Below are 24,474 nucleotides of genomic sequence, written 5' to 3'. Positions count from 1 at the left end.
TATTGTATAGGTTGTGACCTCTGGGAAAATAGGAAAAACAGTAGGGATACTTGCCTTCGTGACTTTGCTGGAAATGTTTCTAATATTTTACCCTGAAGTATTACATTGTTTAGGTCCTTTTATCAAGCTAAACAACTAAAACCCAAAGAAAATTATCCGGGCACAGTGATGCGGGCCGATAGTCCCAGCTATGGGAGGCTAAGGCAGAAGGATCGCTTGAGCCCAGGAGTTTGAGGTTGCTGTGAGCTAGGCTGATGCCACGGCATTTTAGCCCTGGCAACAGAGTGAGACTCTTTCTAAAAAAATAAAAAAATAAAATAAATAAAAGTTTCTTTTTTTTTTTTTGAGACAGAGTCTCATTCTGTTGCCCAGGCTAGAGTGAGTGCCGTGGCATCAGCCTAGCTCACAGCAACCTCAAACTCCTGGGCTCAAGCGATCCTTCTGCCTCAGCCTCCCGAGTAGCTGGGACTACAGGCATGCACCACCATGCCTAGCTAATTTTTTCTATATATATTAGTTGGCCAATTAATTTCTATTTATAGTAGAGACGGGGTCTCACTCTTGCTCAGGCTGGTTTCAAACTCCTGACCTCAAGCAATCTGCCCGCCTCGGCCTCCCAGAGTGCTAGGATTACAGGAGTGAGCCACTGCGCCCAGCCTAAGAAAAGTTTCTTAGCTTGTTTGGCTGATTTCTTTCTATTTATAGTAGAGACGGGATCTCGATCTTGCTCAGGCGGGATTTCAGCTCAGGAGCTCAAACTCCAGAGCTCAAGCGATCCTCCTGCCTCAGCCTCCCGGAGTGCTAGGATTACAGGTGTGAGCCACCGTGTCCAGCCAGAAACTTTTATTTCTTATTTTTATTCCCAGTATTAACTGATGTTTTGGCACATACTGAGATTTTTCTCTTTTGATTGCCTAAAATCATAAGTAATAAAGCCCCTATTTGATCAAGATGTATTATAATTTTGAGATTTTTCTGAGTTTAATTTGCTAATATTTTATTTATAATTTTTATTATGTAATTCATAAATGAGATTGACTTATAAAGAACAATGCCTTGTTAAACCAGACATTAATTCCAGATTAAAAGAACTACAGATTTCCTCTTCTTCAGAAATTTGGCTTAGGAACTATTCATTATTTTATATATATATATATATATATATATATGTTGGCCAATTGATTTCTATTTATGGTAGAGACAGGGTCTTGCTCTTGCTCAGGCTGGTTTTGAACTCCTGACCTCAAGCAATCCACCCATCTCGACCTCCCAGAGTGCTAGGATTACAGGTGTGAGCCACCACGCCCAGCCCTTTAACTACATCTTGGCTATAATATTAGAACTTTCCTAGTATTTTTGATTATAAGAACAGTCTCATTTTTGGTAATTAAGACTGTCTTATGCATTTTTAAAGACTTTATGTAAAATTCATTCTTCCTGAAAAGAGTGACTCTTCCCATACTTTTCCCTTCTTTCATGTGTTAGGACAGAGAGGAAAAAAGGCAGACATGTTATTAAGCTGGGTGAAACTGTCATCTTCTCTTTTTAGATTGTGGCTTCCTCTCTGGCTAACACTGACTGTTCCTCATTCCTTATTATCAAGCATTTAAATGTTTCATTGCCATGTGTAGATTCTTCCTGGCCCAGTCTATTGGCAGCTCACTGACAACTTTCTGAACTTAGAATATGTAGTAATTAGCATCTTTTGTGCTTAGTTTAAGCTTTAGTGGAATTCTGGGACTATAGGAAACTTCCATTCAATATACTATGAAATTTTTTTTTTTTTTTGAGACAGAGTTTCACTCTGTTGCCTGGGCTAAAATGCCGTGGGGTCAGCCTAGCTCACAGCAACCTCAAACTCCTGGGCTCAAGCAATCCTCCTGCCTCAGCCTCCTGAGTAGCTGGGACTACAGGCATGCGCCACTGTGCCCAGCTAATTTTTTCTATATATATTAGTTGGCCAATTAATTTCTTTCTATTTATAGTAGAGACAAGGTCTCACTCTTGCTCAGGCTGGTCTTGAACTCCTAAGCTCAAGCAATCCGCCTGCCTAGGCCTCCCAGAGTGCTAGGATTACAGGCCTGAGCCACCGAGCCTGTCTGAATATCCCATGAAATTAAAGTCAGTGTCTCACAATTCAGTAGGAGAATAGTCAGTCTTTCCAGAGAGGGTATTTATGTCAAGTGGATATTATAGAGCACTTATCAATGCAAAGTTTTCATACCTATAATGTTAGATCTGTATTTTAAAATAATACAACCTCTAGTTCAGCAGATACATATGGTACAAATGAAAAAAAAAAGAAGAAAAAATAAAATAAAATAATACAACCTCTAGGAATCTTCATCCCAGCATATCCATATTCTAGAATCATGCCAGATATACTTTTTAAATGTAAGTTAATTTAAATTTACATTAATGAAACTTAAATAAAAAATTCAGTTTCTTAGTCACAGTAACCACATTTGATATGCTTAATTAGCCACATGTGACTAATGGCTACTGGATAGCACTGAACATTTTGATCATTGAAGAAAGTACTTCTCTTAGAGAATAAAGGTGAGAAAGTCAGATCCATAGACTCTATTGTATATACTGAGGACTAAAGTCCAATCTTTTTCTTTTGCCCAAACTCCTTTCTAAGGGGCCTGGTGAGTCATGCCTACAAATGACAAGTCTTCACTAACCAAGTTTTGTTAACCCAATATAATGTGGTTTACTTCCCAACTTGATTCTGTATAGCATCACACGAAAGATAGAAGACCCTTATCTTAATTCAAGCATTTCTTTCTGCTGACTCCTGGTCTTTTAGACAAAGCATTACTCTTTCAGCCAATTGTCAACTAAAGAATCCCTAAACCTACCTATGACTTATAAGCCCCCACTTTGAGATGTTCCACCTTTTTGGGCCAAACCAATGTATGCCTTCCATGTATTGATTTATGACTTTACCTGTAATTCCTGTCTCCCTGAAATGTATAAAACCAAACTGTAACCCAGCCACAGTGAGTCCACTTGCTTAAGGCTTCTTGGGTATGGCTCCAGGTCATGGTCCTCAATTTGGCTCAGAATAAACCTATTTAAATTATTTTACAGAGTTTGACTTCTTTTTCATTGACAGGGTCAGCCAGTTGCTCTGTTTCAGTTTTTTTTCCTTGCCCATGTGAAGGAAGTTTGTGAAAGGGAGAAAAGTTGCCACATTCCTGTATACTATGATGATTTCAAATTCATCTGATATTTAGCTTTCAAGTGAAAGTGTCAAACAACTACTAGTGCAAACATAGTTTCAGCAGCAGGATTAAGAGTTCAGTCATTTCCACCCACAAGAGACAAATTCTCTAGTTCATCCTTCTTATTTCCCTTTATTCCCTCATTTCTCAGATAAGGGTTGGCACAACTTCAGTCATAAGACAAGGTAAGACTAAATAGAAAGGCAAATGTTTGTATATATGTGTTAGCGTGTATGTATGTACCTTTTGGGAGAAGACTTCTAGAATAATAAATTCTTATTACTTTTGCACCAAGCACATAGGTATCATCTAATGGAATGCTTGCTCACATTTTACATTTAAGTAAACTGAGGCTGGAGAAAGTGATTGCCTAAGATCATATCAATAGTTAATGGTAGCTGGGCGTGGTGGCTCATGCCTGTAATCCTAGCACTTTGGGAGGCTAAGGTGGGAGGATTGCTTGAGGTCAGGAGTTCGAGACCAGCCTAAGCAAGAGTGAGACCTCATCTCTACTAAAAATATAAAAATTAGCTGGGTCTTGTGGTATGTGCCTGTAGTCCCGGCTACTTGGGAGGCTGAGGCAAGAGGATCTCTTGAGCCCAGGAGTTTGAGGGTGCTGTGAGCTAGGCTGATGCCATGGCACTCTACTCAGAGCAACAGAGACTCTGTCTCAAAAATAAAAAATAGTTAATGGTAGATCTGGGACTAAAACTTGTGTTCCATACCCCCAAATCAAATCAATAAATTATTTATCTTTCCTTTTTAATTCATAATCCACTACTGTTGCTGCAGATACAATGGCAAAGGTTTAGAGATATGACTAATTAATTATTACAATGATTTCCTTTTTTTTTTGTTTTTTTTTTTGAGACAGAGTCTCACTTTATTGCCCAAGCTAGACTAAGTGCCATGGCGTCAGCCTAGCTCACAGCAACCTTAAATTCCCGGGCTCAAGCAATCCTGCTGCCTCAGCCTCCCAAGTAGCTGGGACTACAGGCATGCGCCACCATGCCTAGCTAATTTTTTCTATATATATTAGTTGGCCAATTAATTTCTTTCTACTTATAGTAGAGATGGGGTCTCGCTCTTGCTCAGGCTGGTTTCGAACTCCTGATCTCAAGCAATCCGCCCGCCTGGGCCTCCCAGAGTGCTAGGATTACAGGCATGAGCCACTGCACCCGGCCTACAATGATTTTCTTATTTAAAGAAATGTTGCTTTTATGTGTTTTAAAGAGTTAGCTAATTATAATTATTACAGATTGAAGAAGAAGAGAGGAAAAAAATAGAAGATATGAAAGAAAATGAACGGATAAAAGCCACTAAAGAATTGGAAGCTTGGAAAGAATGTCAAAGAAAAGTTGAAGAACAAAAAAGAATTCGGAGAGAGGAGAAATTACATCAAAAAGAAAAGCAAATTGAAGAAGAAAGAAAAAATTTAAAACATAAAAGTCTTCCTAGAAATTCATCTAGATATCTTGCCACAAAAGGTATAATGATTACTTTAATATTTTCTGGAAAAGTGAGTCCTTTTGGTGAAGTATATATGACACTTTTTTAAGAAATAAATCTGTTCATGATATTAAGTCATTACTTTACTATATTGAGAAGCAGAAAGACCAGGTGCAGTGAATTACACCTATAATCCCAGCACTTTGGGAGGTGGGGGTGGGAGGATTGCTTGAGACCAGGAGTTCAAGACTGGTGTGAGCAACATAACAAGATTGTGTCTCTACAAAAATAAAAATAATTAGTGGGCATAGTGGCACATGCCTGCCGTCCTAGCTGCCTGGGAGGCTGAGGCAGGAGGATCATTCGAGCCCAGGAGTTTGAGGTTACAGTAAGCTATGATCATGCCACTATCAGGGCAACATAGTGAGACCCTATCTTTTAAACAAACAAACAAAGAATAAGCAATATAATACAAAGACTAAGGTAAAAGACTTGTTTCTTTTTTTTAGGGGGTAGTGAAGTTTTCTAATTAATTAATTCAGGATTCAGAGAAGAGTGTCTTCTTTGCTTGTGTGTTTCCTTTTAAATTTATGCAGGTATTATTGAGTATGTGCTTAACCCAGGTCCAAAAAGATTTGGAGTGAACTAGCAGTGTCAAGAGCATTCATTTATTCCTTTAGAGATAAGAAACTAGGAATTTAATTAAAAGACCTTTTTTGTCATATTACTCAAGAAAATGAGTACTATAAGCAATTTTAGTCTTAAGAAAACAAGAGTTGCTTCTGGCTTTTAATCCTGATGTATTAAAAAATAGATTAATGAATATAATTCTTTTTTGAAAACTAAGAGTTGTATTTTATCTGACTTTACATTATTAATCTTTGGGATATATTTAATATTTCCTTGTATAAGTTATTGAATTCCTACAATTGGAATATCATAGAGTAAAATCACTTATGTAATAATAATTAATATTTATTAGATTATCATTGTATACTAGGTGATTTTATTGCTTGTATCACTCAATCATCACACTACTTTGGGATAAATGCCTTTGTTCTCTCTCTCTTTTTTTTTTTTTTTTTCAGACAGAGTCTTGCTCTGTTGCCTTGGCTAGAATGCAGTGGCATCATCATAGCTCCATGTTGAAAGTTTGCAGTAAAAGCTTTAACCTATGTTACTACAAATAGCAAATTTCTTTTTATTTTATATTTTGCTATTTGCCTTACTTTAAGAGTTCAGAAGTTAGATATCTTTTTTTTTTTTAAGACAGAGTCTCACTGTGTTGCCCGGGCTAGAGTGCCATGGCATCAGCCTAGCTCACAGCAACCTCAAACTCCTGAGCTCAAGCCATCCTCCTGCCTCAGCCTCCTGAGTAGCTGGGGCTACAGGCATGTGCCACCATGCCTGGCTAATTTTTTTCTATTTTTAGTTGTTTGGCTAATTTCTTTCTATTTTTAGTAGAGACAGGGTCTCGCTCTTGCTCAGGCTGGTCTCAAACTGCTGAGCTCAAGCAATCCTCCCACCTCAGCCTCCCAGAGTGCTAGGATTACAGGCATGAGCCACCACGCCCGGCCATAGATATCTTATTTTTATGATAACTAGTGGTCACTTTAATGCTTTTCATAAACATTTAAAAATGCTTATTTATTTGCTTTTCTGTAGCAAAATTAAGAGCAAAATAATTCTTTATTTCTCCTTATGGGAGAATAGTGCATATTTCCTCTATGTTGTATATCATAGTAATCATTAGTATCATTAGTAATCTGAAATTATATACTTCATTTTTACCTCTGTTTTTTTTCTTTTATATACCATTTAAAAATGTTATTTACAACATTTTTAGTGTGTTCTCCACTGTTTTAGATAACATATACTTTTTCATTCCCCCCCCCCCCATTTCCCCACTCCTGGGTTCTTAATTTTGTTTCTTCACATTCTGAAACATTTCTTTGACTGATTTATTCAGAAAAGATGACTTGGTAGCCTTAGCTGAGTAACTACATACCTGTGAATATCTTTAGCCTTTACAAGTGAGCAACAGTTTACTTGGATATAAAATTATGGGGACCTTGTATTAGGTGGATTCAAGCTAACCATTGTTAAAAAGAGATTCAAAATTACAGATCAAATAGAAAGAAATTTAGTTCTCTGTAATGTAAGACTTTACATCACTTTGTTATATGGCAGTGGTCAACTTTGTTCCACAAATCCATCCAGGCTTGTGGGATCACCTCTATTATCACTTCATCTGGTTTCTTCCCATCTCTGGATCCATGAGACCTTTTACCCACCTCCTTTGAAATATCTATTCAGGCTCTTTTCTAGGTTTTTTGTGGGGTTTTTTTTGTGTGTGTGTGGTTATTTGTTTGTTTGTTTTGTTTTGTTTTCGATACTGGGTCTTACTCTGTCACCGAGGCTGGAGTACAATGGCTATAGCTCACTATAACCTCAAATTCCTGGGCTCAGGGTATCTCAAGTGTCAGGCTCCAGAATAACTAGGACTACAGCCACGCACCACCATGCCTGGCTAAGTTTTTTATTTTTTATTATTTTTATAGTGGCAGGGTCTCATTGTGTTGCCCGGGCTGGTATGGAACTCCTGGCCTCAAGTGATCCTTCCACCTTGATCTCCCAAAGTGCTGGGATTACAGCTGTGAGTCACTGTGCCTAGCTGTCCTTTTCTAGTTTTTCAAACTGGAAGTTTGGGGATTTTTTTTTCGTTTCTTTTCCTTTTTTTTTTTTTTTTGAGACAGAGTCTCACTTTGTTGCCCAGGCTAGAGTGAGTGCCCTTGCGTCAGCCTAGCTCACAGCAACCTCAAACTCCTGGCTCAAGCAATCCTACTGCCTCAGCCTCCCGAGTTGCTGGGACTACAGGCATGTGCCACCATGCCCAGCTAATTTTTTTCTGTATATATTAGTTAACCAATTAATTTCTTTCTATTTACAGTAGAGACGGGGTCTTGCTCTTGCTCAGGCTGGTTTCGAACTCCTGACCTCGAGCAGTCCGCCCGCCTGGGCCTCCCAGAGTGCTAGGATTACAGGCGTGAGCCACCACGCCCAGCCAGGTTTTTTTTTTTTCTTATTTGTATGTATTCATTTTCTATCAAGGATATTACTGTCTGTCCTATTTGTCCAAATCTTTTTTTTCACCAGTTTTTGTATCTGCATTCAAATCTTTTTGTCACGATTTTTGCACATTTTGCATGTTTTAAAACTACTTTTCCTTCCCTTTCTTTATATATACTATATTCAAGACATAGATTAATTTCTCCTGTTATATTGGCTTAACAATCTTTACATCTAACTACCTTTATAAAAATGTATAGCTTCTCATTACTATCCGTTGCCTGTTTTCATTAGTCATCTTCAATGGCTATAAAAACTTATATACTACACCACAACGAAGTGTATAGTAGATACTGCTGTAGTAGCTTAAGGAAATAGAGATATTATTGGCAGTGGTGGCTTTGCCTAGTTGCCCTCTTCTAGAGTTGATGTAGAGTTGCCTAGAGTACCCTCCCCTAGAGTTTATGTGAATTGAAGAGAACCCCAGGAAAGTAGCTGTGGTGTAATGAAGAGAACCCCAGAAAAGTAGCTGGGGCCATTTATTAAAGAACAGATAATTAGCTGCCATATTATCAGTGATAAATTTTATATTCCTTCTTGTAGCAAATACCTTTGGTTTATTTAGGATTTTAGAAATAGCTTTGAAGTGTAATTACTTTAAAAGTCTGTTTTATTATTAACTATAAAATGAGAAATAAATGATTTACTACCATTATTTTTGAAGGGAGAAATTTAGAAAATATATTTTCTGAGAAATTAAAGGAAGATAGTATTCCTGCTCCTCGCTCTGTTGGCAGTATTAAAATCAACTTTACCCCTCGAGTATTCCCAACTGCTCTCCGTGAATCACAAGTAGCAGAAGAGGAAGAGGTAGATATTCTTGCTTTACTTACAATTACCACAAATGAAGATGCTTTATTTTTTATTTCATCTAATGAAACTAGTACTGGTTCTGAATTAAAATATTCATTATACTAAAGCTATTACTTGAATATATTTTAGCATTTCCTTATGAGAAAATATATTTTGCAGATTTTTTTGGCTCCTAAATACTGACAGAATGGTGATTTTAATATATGTGTAGTATTGTTGCTTATTCTAAGAGATAAACTGTTATATTTGCCATTTATTTTATCAAATACATAATTTTCTATAATAGATTATTATAAACTTGGGATGAGTATGTGTTTTAGAAAGAAGAGATTTGGAAACTATTAATATATTATAATTAGTTATTACTAATAGGTATTTCTAATGTGACATTTTAGATTTAACATCTTTCATTTATAAAGTCATGAGCCTTGGAGTTCAAATATTATATCTTTAGTTATATAAGAACTAAGAATTGTATTTTTTAAATGCAAAGTGTGAATGATGCCTCTTTCAATTGAAAAGTTGTAGAAATAACTGAAGATCCTTAAGATGTAATGACAATTTATGAATATCAACTTTTTTCTTATTAAATAATATATTATTTCTATTTTTATTTCTATAATTATACAATTCTAATTACTTGAAAATTATATGCATACTTTTTAATATAAAAAAATAAGTAAGAAAAGTAAAATAATAATCATATGATCTTCCAGAAGGGATGAAATTTGAACTAGAAACTTTTATCTCTTTGATCTCAACCTATAGTGAGGTTTTAAAAATGTTTTAAAATGTTTAAATATTGGAAGTTTAAAATCACCGTCATCAAATAGTATATTAATCTGCTAGGGCTGCTATAAACAAAATACCATAGACTGAGTGGCTTAAGCAAAAAACATTAATTTGTCACAGTTCTGGAAGCTGGAAAGTCCAAGATCAGTGTGCCAACATGGTTGTGGCCCTCATCTTAACTTTCAGAGGACTGCCTTCTCACTGTGTCTCCTTGGGTGAGGAAGCCCTAATCCCCTCCTCTTTTTATAAGGGTATTAATCCTATCATGGGGACTCCACCCTCATGACCTCATCTAAACCTAATTACCTCTCAAAGGTACCTCTCCTCTACCTCCCACCTGCAAATACTGTGATATTGATGGTTAGGCCTTCATCATATGAACTTGCAGAGCTGAGATACAAATATTCAGCCCATAACAAATAATATTTCCATCCACTGGAGGAAGGTGGAGACTGTTAGAGCAACTGTCAATAAAAATAAAACATTTGTGTCCATTAGAAGACTTCATTCTCATTTCAGTGGCTACACAAACAAGCTGAGGCACGAAGAGCAATGAATACTGATATTCCTGAACTTTCTGATTTAAAAGAAGAAGAAAAGAACCCAGAGTGGTTAAAGGACAAAGGAAAGTAAGTAGTTTGAATTCTGGTCAAGAGATTTATAATGTATGTAGACATTAGTAGTTATCATATTTTCTGGATGTTTGACCCGTCAGACTGTGTGTGTGTGTGTGTGTGTGTGTGTGTGTGTGTGTGTGTGTGTGTGTGTGTGTGTGGTTAGGGAAAGATAATTCAAATAAGCAAATAAAGTAGGCAGGGGTATCAGGCAGGTGGGAGGGAGAGGAGGGGGTGGGTAAATTCACACCTAACTGGTGCTGTGCATGCTGTCTGGGGGACGGACACACTTGTAGCTCTGACTCAGGAGGTGCAAAGGCAATTTATGTAACCAAAGCCTTTGTACCCTTGTAATATTCTGAGATAAAAAAAATAAATGAGTCAGATAATATAACATTTAAATAAGACTCTTATTATTTTTATTTAAATGTTAGAAAAATGAAAAAAAACAACCTTTGAAATGCTTATTAAAATCCCTTTTAAAATCACTTTAAAGTTTTTAATTTTGGGGTTTTTTTTTCCTAGTTATTTATTTATTGATTGATTGAGACAGAGTCTCACTCTGTTGCCTGGGCTAGAGTGCCATGCGTCAGCCTAGCTCACAGCAACCTCAAACTCTGTAGGATAGGCACTGAGCTACAGAGATCAGGAGTGAGACTTACAACATTAAACAAATATAACACGGTGTGGGGTGTGGGAAGTACAATAACATAGATAAGAACAAGGTAATTTAACAGTATGAAAGAGGGGCAGCTAACCTTCCAGGGGGGGAGATAAGCTCAGGAAAAGCTTTAAAGTAGCCCTTGATATACACTGATAATCAGTGTGATTAGCAAAAAAAAAAAAAAAAAAAGAATAAAAATAAATAAATAAATAAAGTAGCACTTGAACCCCTCTTAATGATAAGTAGGAGTTTTGAGAGGAATGGAGAGAAAGGCATTATTCATTTAAGGTAGAGGTGACAGTATGAGAAAAAGCTCAAAGACTAGAAATATTATAATATAGTATAGGTCAGAAGCTGTGGTAGTTTAGTCTTTGCTAAATATAAAATTCAAAGTTAGGAGTGATAACAAATGAACCTAGAAAAATAGAGGCCTCCAGAGATTGGTTATGATTCTTAGATTTTTATCCCATAAGGTGGGGAAAAAATTTGTTGCAGAAACCCAGGCAAAGACCTTGAACTATGATATTATTATAGAGAAGGGGTAATTTGGGAAATGTTTGAAAGGTAAAATGGGCAGAACTTTTTGATTGATTGTTGGAGAGTAAGAGAGAAGTAGTTATGGGTGACTTTCAGATTTTTAGTTTGAATTACTGATTGTGTGATATCACCAAATGAATTAGAGAGTACTAGAAGAGGGGCTAGTTAGGAGGGAATGCAAGTAAGTTTACTTTTAAATATGTTGAGTTTGAGATGTCTCAGAGTTTCAGTCTGGGTAACAATATGCAGCAAGGTTGAAACTTGGGAGAGGTCAGCACTGTAGATAAATCTTTGGAGTTTATCATCATTTATATAGTAGTTGAATTTATAAGAGTGGGTGAGATACCCTAAAAGAATGTGTAGACTCAGGAGAGTAGTGAACTGAGGATAAAACCCTGTGAGCTATCAACATTTAAAGGACTGACAAACGAAAAGAGCATAAAAAATGCTCCCAGAGGCCAATGAGTAGAAACTTTAAGGGAAGAGTCTTTGTTTTGTTTTATTCTACCTTAAGAATAGAAAAGATTTGAATAAGTTTGGAGACAGGAGAAAGAAGAGGTGATTGATACATCTCTAAGAAGAGTGGAGAAAATTGGGTCAAGGCTAAGTGTAGATGGATTGTTTTGATTTTGTTTTTGTTTTTCTTCTTTTTATTTTATTTTATTTTTTAGAGACAGGGTCTCACTATGACGTTTAAGCTGATCTTGAACTCCTGGCCTCAAGCAGTCCTCCTGCCTGGGCTTCCCAAAGTGCTGGGATTGCAGGCATGAGCCACTGCACCTGGCCTGTTTTTCGTCTTTTTAAAAGTTGCATTAATTTTATAATACAAAAAAAATTCCTTTTGAAAAAAATTCACACAGTCCATATTAAATGAACCCTCCCCCCTTGGTTTTGGGTCTCCTGCCTGCATAGTAAATGAAAGTCCCTCTTGGTTTTGGGTGTCCTGCTGACCCTGCCCCTAACTATAACCAAATGATTTTTTTAAAAATTGCATTTGCTTATCTTTAAGCTGCCACTGTCATAATCACAGTTAATATATTAATAGCTTATTATAGTTCACAAGAGCTTTCACATATACTAGCTCATTAAATCCTCACAACTGTAGTTGGGTAGAACCCACTGCATTTGCACTCATTTAACAAATGCCTATTAAGAAATTAGCAACTTTGCACAATATAGCTCACTTAATTTCCATAATAACCTGACTAGTTGGATATTATTGTTTTTATCACCATTTTTAGAAGCATGGAAATAGGGCTAGGGAGGTTAGGAAACTTGGCTAAGATGGTAGTTAGTAATTAGAACCAGGATTCAATCCTAGGTCAATATGACTTTGAAGCTTGTGTTCTAGTGGTATCCTTTCACATATGAATAAAATATACTTCCTGCCCATTCATTCCATTCGTTCCAGCCCAAGTGGTTTGACCATGAATTGCTCCTTGCAGCCTGGGAGTGCCTAAGTGGGCATAGCTGAGTGTGCCAATCTGTTGGATTGCTTACTTTGCTCTAGAAAATGTTGACATATTAACTTGAGATAGGCAGAGATACTTCACTTTCTCAGATTGGAGGAAAGAAAGTAAAGTAAAGTATGGATATAGGTAAGTAAGTTTCTAACAACGAGGGACATTGATTAGTGGGTACTGTTGAGGGCCCTGCTAGGTTCCAGAACAAGAATTAATAGAGATGCCAGTCAATACAGCCATGTGACTGTCTCCTACAGTGGCAAACCAGTCAGTCATTGAAAAAATTATAGTAATGTTTGCATTTGTCCATGTCTCCTTTTTTCCTATTGTGTGCTCAGTACCATAAGCACTTAATATGTGTTGAATGAATGAGTACTTTTATGTAATTCCTTCACTCACTTTGCCTTATTTAGAGTATCATGGAGACTAAATGATTATTAGATTTTCTGCTTAAATTATGTGTTCAAAGGCTGTTCCCCTTTAGACAGAGGTTTAATTTTTTTCCCTTTCATTTTGAACTTTAGCTATTTCTTTTATTTGTTTGTTTGTTTGAGACAGAGTCTCGATTTGTTGCCCAGGCTAAAAGTGAGTGCCGTGGCGTCAGCCTAGCTCATAGCAACCTCAAACTCCTGAGCTCAAGCGATCCTACTACCTCAGCCTCCCAAGTAGCTGGGACTACAGGCATGTGCCACCATGCCCGGCTAATTTTTTTTCTCTATATATTAGTTAACCAATTAATTTCTTTCTATTTATAGTAGAGATGGGGTCTTGCTCTTGCTCAGGCTGGTTTCAAACTCCTGACCATGAGCAATCCGCCCGCCTTGGCCTCCCAGAGTGCTAGGATTACAGCCGTGAGCCACCACGCCCGGCCAGAACTTTAGCTATTTCTGAGTTCAGAACTATTTTGAAAGCTATAAACAAAATTTTGGATGCTTGTAGTGGTATTAAATTTTAAGGTGTATGATGTTTATTTAGATTTATATTATAATATATGTGTAAATATTTAAAATTTTTTAAATGCTTTATATTTTCTGCTATTATGGCTTGTATAATGGTTCTTTTAATACTAATCATTATAAGCTCTTTTTCCCTTAGATCCTGGGAGAGTTTTTCCGATAAAACTGTTACATTACATGACTGTAAATCTATATTGAAGATGAAAAATGGAAATGTTCTTAAATATTAATATAAGTTTTATACAGACATGTAGACCAATAGAATAGATAGCCCAGAAACAAACCCTCGAATATATGGTCAAATGATTTTCCACAAGGGTGCCAAAACTGTCAATAGGGAAAGGACAGGCCTTTCAACATATGGTATTGTGAAAACCAGATATTCTCATGAAAAAAGGATGAAGTTGAGGATTAGTGTGGTAGTTTATACCTGTAATCCTAGCATTTTGGGAGGCTGAGGCAGGAGGATTGCCTGAGGCCAGGAGTTTGAGGCTGAGTGAGCTATGATAGTGCCACTGCACTCCAGCCTAGGTGACACTGCAAGACCTTTTCTCTAAAATAAATAAGTAAATAATAAATAAATCCTTTAATCATATACATTTATTTGAAGACAGTTTTGGAATATTTGAACTAAAATAGCATATCCATTGCAAGTAACCAAAAACCCAATTCAAACTGGCTTTATATTAAAAGGAATTTATTGGCTTGGTGCGGTGGCTCATGCCTGTAATCCTAGCACTCTGGGAGACCAAGGAGGGAGGATCGCTCAAGGTTAGGAGTTTGAAACCAGCCTCAGCAAAAGTGAGACCCCCGTCTCTACTAAAAATAGAAAGAAATTAATTGGCCAACTAAAATTATATAGAAAAAACTAGCCAGGCATGATGGTGTGTGCCTGCAGTCCCAGCTACTTGGGAGGCTGAGGCAGAAGGATTGCTTGAGCCTAGGAGATTGAGGTTGCTGTGAGCTAGGCTGACGCCAGGGCACTCCAGCCAGGGCAACAGAGTGAGACTCTGTCTCAAAAAAAAAAAAAAAAAAGAAATTTATTTTCTTATGTGCCTAAAAAGATAAAGGTATTTTGAATTTCAGATAAAGCTTGACCTAGCAGCTTAAGTGTATCATGAAAGACTTTGCTTCTTTCTGCCTTTTTATTCCTTTCACACTTCCCTAGTATCAGCTTAATTTAATGCTACCTCTTCCCGTGTTGTTGTTAATGGTCAGGAACAATTTGGGTTATTTGCTTTCTTCATTCATATCCAGCAGGGGGAGAAGTTTTCCTAACTTTTCATTCTCCAACTTTGAAACCAAAGCCACAGGCTTCCATTCTAAATAGATCACAAGTGCATTCCCAAATCAATCATTGTAGCAAGGAAGATGGAAATATGCTTACTGGCTTAAAAATACTGATGGCTACCCTTGGATGGGGGTTAGGTCCATCCCATTCACATTACAGGCTGGTGTATGTGAAAGAGAGATGGAGTTAGTGCAGCTAATAATGTCTACCCTATAGGGAATACAAAAAGAGGTAAGTCATCCCCTCTGCCAAATATTGTTGGCTATTATTTCTGTGTTTCTGTTTCAATGTTATAATTTTTTTCTTTTTTGTTTTTGTTTCATTAGCAAGTTGTTTGCAACAGAAAACTATTTGGCAGCTATTAATGCATACAACTTAGCCATAAGATTAAATAATAAGATTCCACTATTGTATTTGAATCGGGCCGCTTGCCACCTAAAACTAAAAAACTTACACAAGGCTATCGAAGATTCTTCTAAGGTATTTATATCTTTTTACATATGGTGCTTTAAAATTAGCCTCCTTTTTTATTGGTTTAAATGATGTTCTTTTTCTGTTAATTGAGATGCAAGGATTTTAAAAATCATTTTGCTTATTACATCTTTTTACTGATTTATTTTAAATAGACAAAGAACTGGATTTTTTTTTTTTTTTTTTTTGAGACTTCAAGTTAAATTAGAAATCAACTATCACTAGGCCAGGCGCAGTGGCTCACGCCTGTAATCCTAGCACTCTGGGAGGCCAAGGCAGGCGGATTGATCAAGGTCAGGAGTTTGAAACCAGCCTGAACAAGAGCGAGACCCTGTCTCTACTATAAATAGAAAGAAATTAATTGACCAACTAATAGATATAGAAAAAATTAGCCTAAATAGAAAGAAATTAATTGGTCAACTAATATATATAGAAAAATATATAGAAAAAATTAGCCGGGCCTGGTGGCGCATGCCTGTAGTCCCAGCTACTTGGGAGGCTGAGGCAGAAGGATTGCTTGAGCCCAGGAGTTTGAGGTTGCTGCGAGCTAGGCTGATGCTATGACACTCACTCTAGCCTGGGCAACAAAGCGAGTCTGTCTCAAAAAAAGAAAAGAAATCAACTATTACTGTATTGCCTTGGTATATCAGTTGAAGTTCATAAGGAAATTAGTAAATGGCTGTCAGTTGTGCTTACCCTTTTTCTTTATTAAGTTTTGCTAAGTTAGTATAAGGTGGAAGAGAGAATAGTTGGTATTCCCTTGTTATCTCTAATACTTGTACAGTAAAAGTTTACCTCTATAATCATTTTCAGGGTAAGTTAGTACGTTCTAATTTCCACTACTAAAATATTTCATGTGAATGTATTAAACTTCTATAGCTTTTTCTTTTTTCAATGTCAAGGTAGCTTGTTTTAAGGGAGTATCATGTACAAAATCTCTTATGTGCTTCCTTGAGATTGAGGATATGGAGGACACAACCAAATCCTTATACTTTGATCTCATAATATTTTTATGATCTAGCTTTTCTTTTACTAGCACAGTACAAATATTTACTGAATGAATGAATAAACTGAATCACCCAATCTGAATACAAAAGCCCACAAATGCTATTTAATCATTCTTGCTAGTAAAGGTAAAGCTGTTGAGATTTCAAATGATAAGCCAGATCATAAGTTTGGGAAGGTATGACTCCCATATAGGAAGAATAGAAAAGTTCCTTAAATTGTTCAACATAAATATATCTATTTGATAAATTCCTATACCAGCTAAGCCAAAACTTTAGGTATGTGAGGGCTTGAGGCTTGTTTTAAAATTAGAATTTTTCCCATGTTTTTGCTCAAATTTAAATTACGAAGTTATGTCTTTCTCTTATTAATTATATATATATATATATTTTTTTTTTTAAGGCACTGGAATTATTGACACCACCTGTTGCAGACAATGCTAATGCAAGAATGAAGGCACATGTACGACGTGGAACAGCATTCTGTCAACTAGAATTGTATGTAGAAGGTAAGAAATTGATAGAGATATTTTAAGTTCCAAGTTATACTCTGAAAATAATGTTATTGGGATTATTTAAGAGCATGACTTCTTAGGACTCAATGTTTTATATTTTTAGCATTTGATTTATTCTTTGCTGCTGGGCACTGTGGCTCATGCCTGTAATCCTAGCACTTTGGAAGGCTGAGACAGGAGAATTGCTTGAGGCTAAGAGTTTGAGACCATTCTGGGCAACGGAGCAAGTCTCTGTCTCTACAAAAATATGGGAAATGAGCTGGGCATGGTGGTGCGCGCCTATAGTCCCAGCTACCCAGGAGGCTGAGACGGGAGGATTGCCTGAACCCAGGAATTTGAGCTATGATGACACTACTGCACTCCAGCATGGACAACAGAGTGAGACCCTGTCTCATAAAGAAAAAAAAATCCATTCTTTGCAATATCTGCAATGTATCTGACAAAATAAAAAGTGATTTTGAACTTATATTTTAAGAATTAATTAGAAGGGGCCTGGCGCGGTGGCTCACGCCTGTAATCCTAGCTCTCTGGGAGGCCGAGGTGGGTGGATCATTTGAGCTCAGGAGTGTGAAACCAAACTGAGAAAGAGCAAGACCCCGTCTCTACTATAAATAGAAAGAAATTCATTGGCCAACTAATATATATAGAAAAAATTGGCCTGGCATGGTGGCACATGCCTGTAGTCCCACCTACTTGGGAGGCTGAGGCAGGAGGATTGCTTGGGCCCAAGAGTTTCAGGTTGCAATGAGCTATGATGATGCCACTGCACTCTAGCCTGGGCAACAGAGCAAGACCCTGTCTCAAAAAAAAAAAAAATTCATTGTAGAAGAGAATTAAAACAAGATGTGAACAAGTTTTAGTTTAGGATAATGCTGTATTATCAGACAACTTTTCTACAGAAAGATACGTGATAAAGGATGTAAATAATTCACTTGAGATATACTGGAAATTTTTAAATGTACTACCTGGGGCATACCGTATATGTGTGTTTGTGTGTGTGTATTTGTGTGTGTATATACATATATGTAAGCTCAGAAATAACTGATCTATTGTATATGAACATTGCTTATATTTATGAGACTATACTAAGATCTGTAATTCAGTCCCACATATATAGAAGCCATAGCATGTATTTATTTCATTTTTAATATATTTAGGGACTACTTACAATTACTCATGTTGCCCCTAAGGCAAAATTTTTTAGTAGCCAACGTTTACATCCAAAGTCCCTCTTTCCATTCCTCCCTACCCAGATGCCCGTTAGAGTTTCCCTTCAGTCGAAGTTCAGAGGCCTCCTCTTGATGGCCATGCCAAGGAATGCGCTACAGCCTGTACATTTTTATTATCTCTGATTTTGTTTTTAAACTTGGTTTGGCCATTTTTAGGAGGTTTTTCTAACCAAAGCATCCAATTAGTTTTATATATCCCATCCTTTTTAAAATGTCTTAATCCAGCTTCATGAGGATAAAGATGATCAAGACAGGAATGAAGCATTGCAAACCATTCTTTAGAAATTATGGCATCATACAAGGTCCCCTCATTTTAAAGATGAGAAAATGGGCCGGGCGTGGTGGCTCACGCCTGTAATCCTAGCACTCTGGATCTTAGCACTCGAGCAGATTGCTCGAGGTCAGGAGTTTGAAACTAGCCTGAGCAAGACCCTGTCTCTACTAAAAATAGAAAGAAATTAATTGACCAACTAAAAATATATATATAAAAAATTAGTTGGGCCGGGCATGGTGGCTCACGCCTGTAATCCTAGCACTTTGGGAGGCCGAGGCGGGCGGATTGCTCAAGGTCAGGAGTTCGAAACCAGCCTGAGCGAGACCCCGTCTCTACCAAAAAAATAGAAATAAATTAATTGACCAACTAAAAATATATATACAAAAAATTAGCTGGGCATGGTGGCGCATGCCTGTAGTCCCAGCTACTCGGGAGGCTGAGGCAGTAGGATCGCTGAGCCCCGGAGATTGAGGTTGCTGTGAGCCAGGCTGACGCCACGGCACTCACTCTAGCCGGGCAACAAAATGAGACTCTGTCTCAAAAAAAAAAGAGAAAAAATTTGTTGGGCATGGTGGCACATGCCTATAGTCCCAACTACTTGGGAGGCTGAGGCAGCAGGATCTCTTGAGCCCAGGAGATTGAGGTTGCTGGCACTCACTCTAGCCTGGGCAACAAAGTGAGACTGTGTCTCAAAAGTAAATAAATAAATAAATAAAGATAAGAAAATGGAGGCTTGGAGAAATCAAATGATTTGCCCAATGTAACATAGCAAATCAATAGCATTTTAGGACTAGAACTCAGGTTTCCTTACTCTCAAAGAAATTTTCTTTCCATTGCTTTTTTGGGTAAAGATTGATTCACTTCCATATTTTTAACAAGTAGTCAACAATGATTTCATATTTTACCAGTTTTTCTCAAAGGAATTCTATAGAAGAAGTACTACAGAAGAAGTACATAGAAAACTATAGAAGAAGTACATAACACATTCTAGTTTATGAATTATATAAAGTGTGGATTGAATCTACAAAAATTATTTTTACTTTTTTTTTGACCCAGAATTTCACTACATTATCCTGAGTAGAGTGCAGTGGCGTCAGCCTAGCCCACAGCAACCTCAAACTCCTGGGCTCAAGCAATACTTCTGCCTCAGCCTCTCGAGTAGCTGGGACTACAGGTGTGCACCATGACACCCGGCTAATTTTTTTATATTTTTAGTAGGGACAGGGTCTTGCTCTTGCTCAGGCTGGTCTTGAACTCCTGAGCTTGAGTGGTCTTCCCACCTCAGGATTATAAGCATGAGCCACTGTGCCCAGCCAAAAATAATTTTAAAATCTAGATTTCTAAATAAGATGCCATTTATTACTTTTTTACTAAAGCAATTAAAATGTTGTGTGTAGATTTATATATATATATATGTTTTTTTAATGAAACCTGTTCCTGTTTTAATAACTTTAAGCTTTTAGATTATTTGTGCCTGAATTTAAAATAACTGCTTCTTACTGAACCCTGAGAGAAATCATAATTATTTCTGAAATCACTGAAAAATTTCTGCAATCTTATAGAGATACTACTATGTGTGTAAAGATGGGAATCTGATTTAAAACTTGGTATTTGTCCTGAACTATGTTACTAGTTGTTATTTTTATTTAAAAAAATATTATCTAGATAAGACTAATTCTTATAAAATACTTATTGATCATCATTGCTATATAAATATAGGCCTACAGGATTATGAAGCTGCACTTAAGATCGATCCATCAAACAAAATTATACAAAATGATGCTGAGGAGATTCGGAATGTAATTCAAGGAACAGAACTAAAATCTTAGAGACTACTGGAAGCAACTAGGTATTGTATTAGGTATTGTTTTAAGTTTTTCAAAAATAATGGGAGGCATTAGGAATCTTTGTCTATGCTATAATCAATTGTGCAGAATCGATTTCTTTTTATTATTTGAGTTCTGTATAGGGCAAAATATAAATCTATAGGAAATGAAATGTTTGACTCTAATTATTTCTGAATAACAAAATCAAAATAAGAATAATCAATTTTAATTCTATACTTCTTAATGCATAATATAATTATACATTTTTTTTTGTTACTGAATTATGCTTGCCCTTGTAACAAAATATTTGTTCTAAGTTACCAGGAAGCTTATTGATTAATTTTTAACAAGCTAGAATTTTAAAATAAAAGATTATGTTTGTTTGTATTTAAGTATACTATTTAATTGTCTCAATGGTTGACTTTGGTATAATAAATACTAATAGGTTTTCGGTTAGTTTCTAAATGCACAGAACCTTATTTTTTCTTTAATACTTTACCATCTGTTGTTTGAGATTAGATCAGTTCAGTCTAGTAAAACAACTGTTTGGAAAACTTATCTTCAACTTTAGTTATAGGCTGTCTCCTAAAACTGATCATATTTCATAACACTATCTAGTGAAGATAAGTTTTTTAGTGAGATTCCTTTCTAGTACCATCAAGTAGCCTGGGGAGGGAGTTGGGCTGCAAAGGGTAAGATGTTACTCTGGAATATTATGGTATTGGCATAGGATTGCACCACCATTTGTGTTGTATCACTGTGATTATGCAAGCATTAAGCACAACAGTACAATTTACCTTTTGCATGTAGTTAACACAATTCTCCAATTAAGTTTAGAGGATTTTTTTGAAAATAAAACTGGGATGGGTTTTTTACAGTATTTGATCATCTGATGTTGTCATTGAGTGGATCAAAAGATGGCTCTATTCTTTTTTTTTTTTTTTTAATGCAGTACCTTTTTTTCCCTTGGCTTAAAATGACAGAAATTTATTCTCTCACAATTCTAAAGGCAAGAAGTCTGGAATCAAAGTGTTGGCAGTGTCACATTCCCTTAGAAGGATGTAGGGATATACCTCTTCCAGCTCCTTGTAGCTCCAGGTTTGCTTGACTATGGCAACATAACTGCAGTCTTTGCTTTCATCTTCACATGACCTTCTCCCCTGTGTCTCTGTGTGTCCTTTGCAGTCTCTTGTAAGGACACCATTCATTAGATTTAGGACTGTGAACTAAATGTAAAACCCTAAGCCCCCTGCTAACTGAATGGACCCTTCTGGGCCAAGGGGACCTCAGAAAAATTTTAAAACTGAGTTCCCAGGCATGACCAGATAGGAGGTATAAAGCATAATTACACAGACACACGTTTTCTTTTCATAAATATTCATGACTCCTATAGCTTGTTAAATATGTATATTTAGCCACTCCACTCAGTATAAAATCCTGTTCCTTTTGTGTTTCCCTTCAAACATGTGTACTTGGCTTGTAGCCAAACAGCTTTCTAGAATGGCCACTATACACTGAAAACCCTTAATGAGAAATAAAGCCAAAATATAAACCTTGTAGGGTTTTTTGTTTGTATCAATGGAAAAGAAGCCAAACTCTAAAATAATTTAAAGAGGTTTATTCTGAGCCAAATTTGAGGACCATGGCCTAGAGCCATGCCCAAGGGGTCTTGAGTAAGTGAATTCACTGTGGTTGAGTTATAGTTTGGTTCTATACATTTCAGGGAGACAGGCATTACAGGTAAAGTCATAAATCAGTACATGGGACAGGGCTTGGTGGCTCACATCTGTAATCCTAGCACTCTGGGAGGATGCTGAGGTGGGAGGATGACTTGAGTTCAGGAGTTCAAGACAAGCCTGAGCAAGAGCAAGACCTCCTCTCTACTAAAAACAGAAAAGAAAAAAAAAAATTAGCTGGGCGTGGTGGTACACACTTGTAGTTCCTGCTACTCCTGTAATCCTAGTACTCTGGGAGGAGGCTGAGGCAGGAGGATCACTTGAGCCCAGGAGTTTGAGGTTGCTGTGAGTTAGGCTGATGCCAGGGCAACAGAGTGAGACTCTGTCTCAAGAATAAGTACACACATTGGCCGGGCGTGGTGGCTCACGCCTGTAATCCTAGCACTCTGGGAGGCCGAGGCGGGCGGATTGCTCAAGGTCAGGAGTTCAAAACCAGCCTGAGCAAGAGCGAGACCCGTCTCTACTATAAATAGAAATAAATTAATTGGCCAACTAATATATATAGGAAAAATGAGCCAGGCATGGTGGCGCATGCCTGTAGTCCCAGTTACTCGGGATGCTGAGGCAGCAGAATTGCTTGAGCCCAGGAGTTTGAGGTTGCTGTGAGCTAGGCTGACGCCATGGCACTCACTCTAGCCTGGGCAACAAAGCGAGACGCTGTCTCAAAAAAAAAAAAGACTCTGACTTGTAATTGGTTAAAGAAATGAAGCTTTGTCTAAAGACTTGGCATGTTTTAAGTTAAGATAAAGAAATCTTTTAATCAGAGAAAAGCTACCAGGCATATACCCAGACTGAGTAATTTGTTATGTAAATTGAGGACCTACAGGTTTGTCTTGCATAGCTTTAGACCTGTTAATAAGTTACAAAAGATATCTACAAAAGGGAGGAGGGGAGTGTGATGAGGCATGTCTGACCTGCCTTCTCATATGAGGCCAGCAACTCAGTTGTAGGATATCCCCTTGGCCAAGAGGGAGTCCATTCAGTCAGCTGGTGGGGGGAAGCCTTAAGGTTTTATTTAGTTCACATTTGTTTTTCCTTTTTTTTTTTTTCCAGTTAACAGGACCCACTGTTAACCCACAGATAATTCAAGAGGCTTTTACCTTGGTATCGTTACCTTAATTACATATGCAAAGACAGCAGAATGTGTTGGGCCGTAGAAATGTGCAGCCCATTTGGGAGAGAGACGACCGCCCAAAAAGACTCAGAGTCCAGAGGCTTGATGCAAGAGAGCAAGAGGATTTATTTCCAGCGCAGCGCAGGGGCTAGCAGCATCACCGAGATGGGGAAGCTGCCGTGAAGCTCTCAAGCTTAGGGCTTTTATGGGGCGAGACCACACGCAGGTGGCCGGGAAGTTTAGGGTGGGGAAATTCTAGTAGCTCCATCTTGCACAACCAGTTGCACGACCACTACCCAATTCCGAGAACTTGCAACCGACACTTACGGGGAAAAAAGAAAAAAAGAAAGAAAAAGGGAGGGGTAGGGGTCTTAATTACCTAAGAGCAAGCATAGTTACAGAAGCGAAAAGCTGGTTAGGCTAGTTTGGGCCTTTAGGCTAGTTTGGGCCTTTCAAATGCAATACCTATGTAAATGTGTCAGGATATTTTAATTCAGCAACCTTGAAACTTTTGATAACTTCTCTATAGCAGTCCTATTATAACTTCTGATGAGGCAGAATTGCTTTTTCTTATAATCAACTCAGGTTTTCTTTTGTTTTCTTAAGTTTAATAAAAAGGGTGTCAATGGAAAAAGTCCAAACTCTGTGAAAATAATTTTAAAGAGATTTATTCTGAGCCCAATTTGAGGACCATGAACTGGAGCCACTCCCAAGAGGCCTTGGGCAAGTGGACTTTATGTGACTGGGTTACAGTTTGGTTTTTATACATTTCAGGAAGACAGGGGTTACAGGTAAAGTCATCTATCAATGCGTGGGAGGCCTACATTGGTTTGGCCCCAAAAGGTGGAACTTCTTGAAGCGGGGCTTATAGGTTATAGGTGGGTTTAAAGATTCTTTGGATTGTAATTGATTGAAGACATGAAACTTTGTCTAAAGGCTTGGAATGTTTTAATATAAGAAGCTATTATTACAGATAAGCCACCGGGACATAGATTTGTTGTGTAAATTGAGGACCTGCAGAATTGTTTTGCATACCCTTAGGCCTGTTAATAGGTTACAAAGGATGTCTCCAAGAAGGGAGGGGAGGCTTCTTATCTTTTAGGTGATGTTAATGCTATACCAGAATCAGGTTGGGAAGTAAACCATGCTTTATTTGGTTAGCAAAAGATACTTAGTGGGAAGTTTACCATTTGTGAGCCTGACTCATCTGGCCTCCTTAGGAAGGAGTTTTGAGCAAAAGAAAACGATCAGAGTTCAGTCCTCACTTCCCAAATAATAGTGTTATCATTAGAGCCTATGAATAAAAGATAAGAAAAAATTATTGTGGTAGTTCTTTGATTTTTCTCATAAGGCCAATTATTAAGTTG

At 37.3% G+C, this 24,474-nt stretch overlaps 1 protein-coding gene across 2 annotated transcripts in view; it reads left to right on the top strand.

The window, feature by feature from the left end:
• DNAAF4 (dynein axonemal assembly factor 4) overlaps positions 1 to 24,474 on the top strand; it is a 50,418-nt gene that overhangs the window by 18,356 nt on the left and 7,588 nt on the right. Inside the window, exons 4-9 of one of the 2 annotated variants that reach the window (XM_076004392.1) lie at positions 4,489 to 4,717; positions 8,473 to 8,618; positions 9,933 to 10,042; positions 15,265 to 15,418; positions 16,817 to 16,922; positions 20,151 to 20,280. In XM_076004392.1, coding sequence (XP_075860507.1) covers positions 4,489 to 4,717; positions 8,473 to 8,618; positions 9,933 to 10,042; positions 15,265 to 15,418; positions 16,817 to 16,922; positions 20,151 to 20,260 — 855 coding nt within the window. In that variant the 3' untranslated portion in view covers positions 20,261 to 20,280. Of the gene's footprint in view, positions 1 to 4,488; positions 4,718 to 8,472; positions 8,619 to 9,932; positions 10,043 to 15,264; positions 15,419 to 16,816; positions 16,923 to 20,150; positions 20,432 to 24,474 lie in introns of those variants that run through there. The other variant, XM_076004393.1, reaches the window with a different exon arrangement.

Source organism: Microcebus murinus, chromosome 6 (genome assembly GCF_040939455.1).
Source record: "Microcebus murinus isolate Inina chromosome 6, M.murinus_Inina_mat1.0, whole genome shotgun sequence".
Classification (NCBI taxonomy): Eukaryota; Metazoa; Chordata; class Mammalia; order Primates; family Cheirogaleidae; genus Microcebus; species Microcebus murinus.
This window is presented reverse-complemented; position numbering and strand designations above follow the sequence as displayed.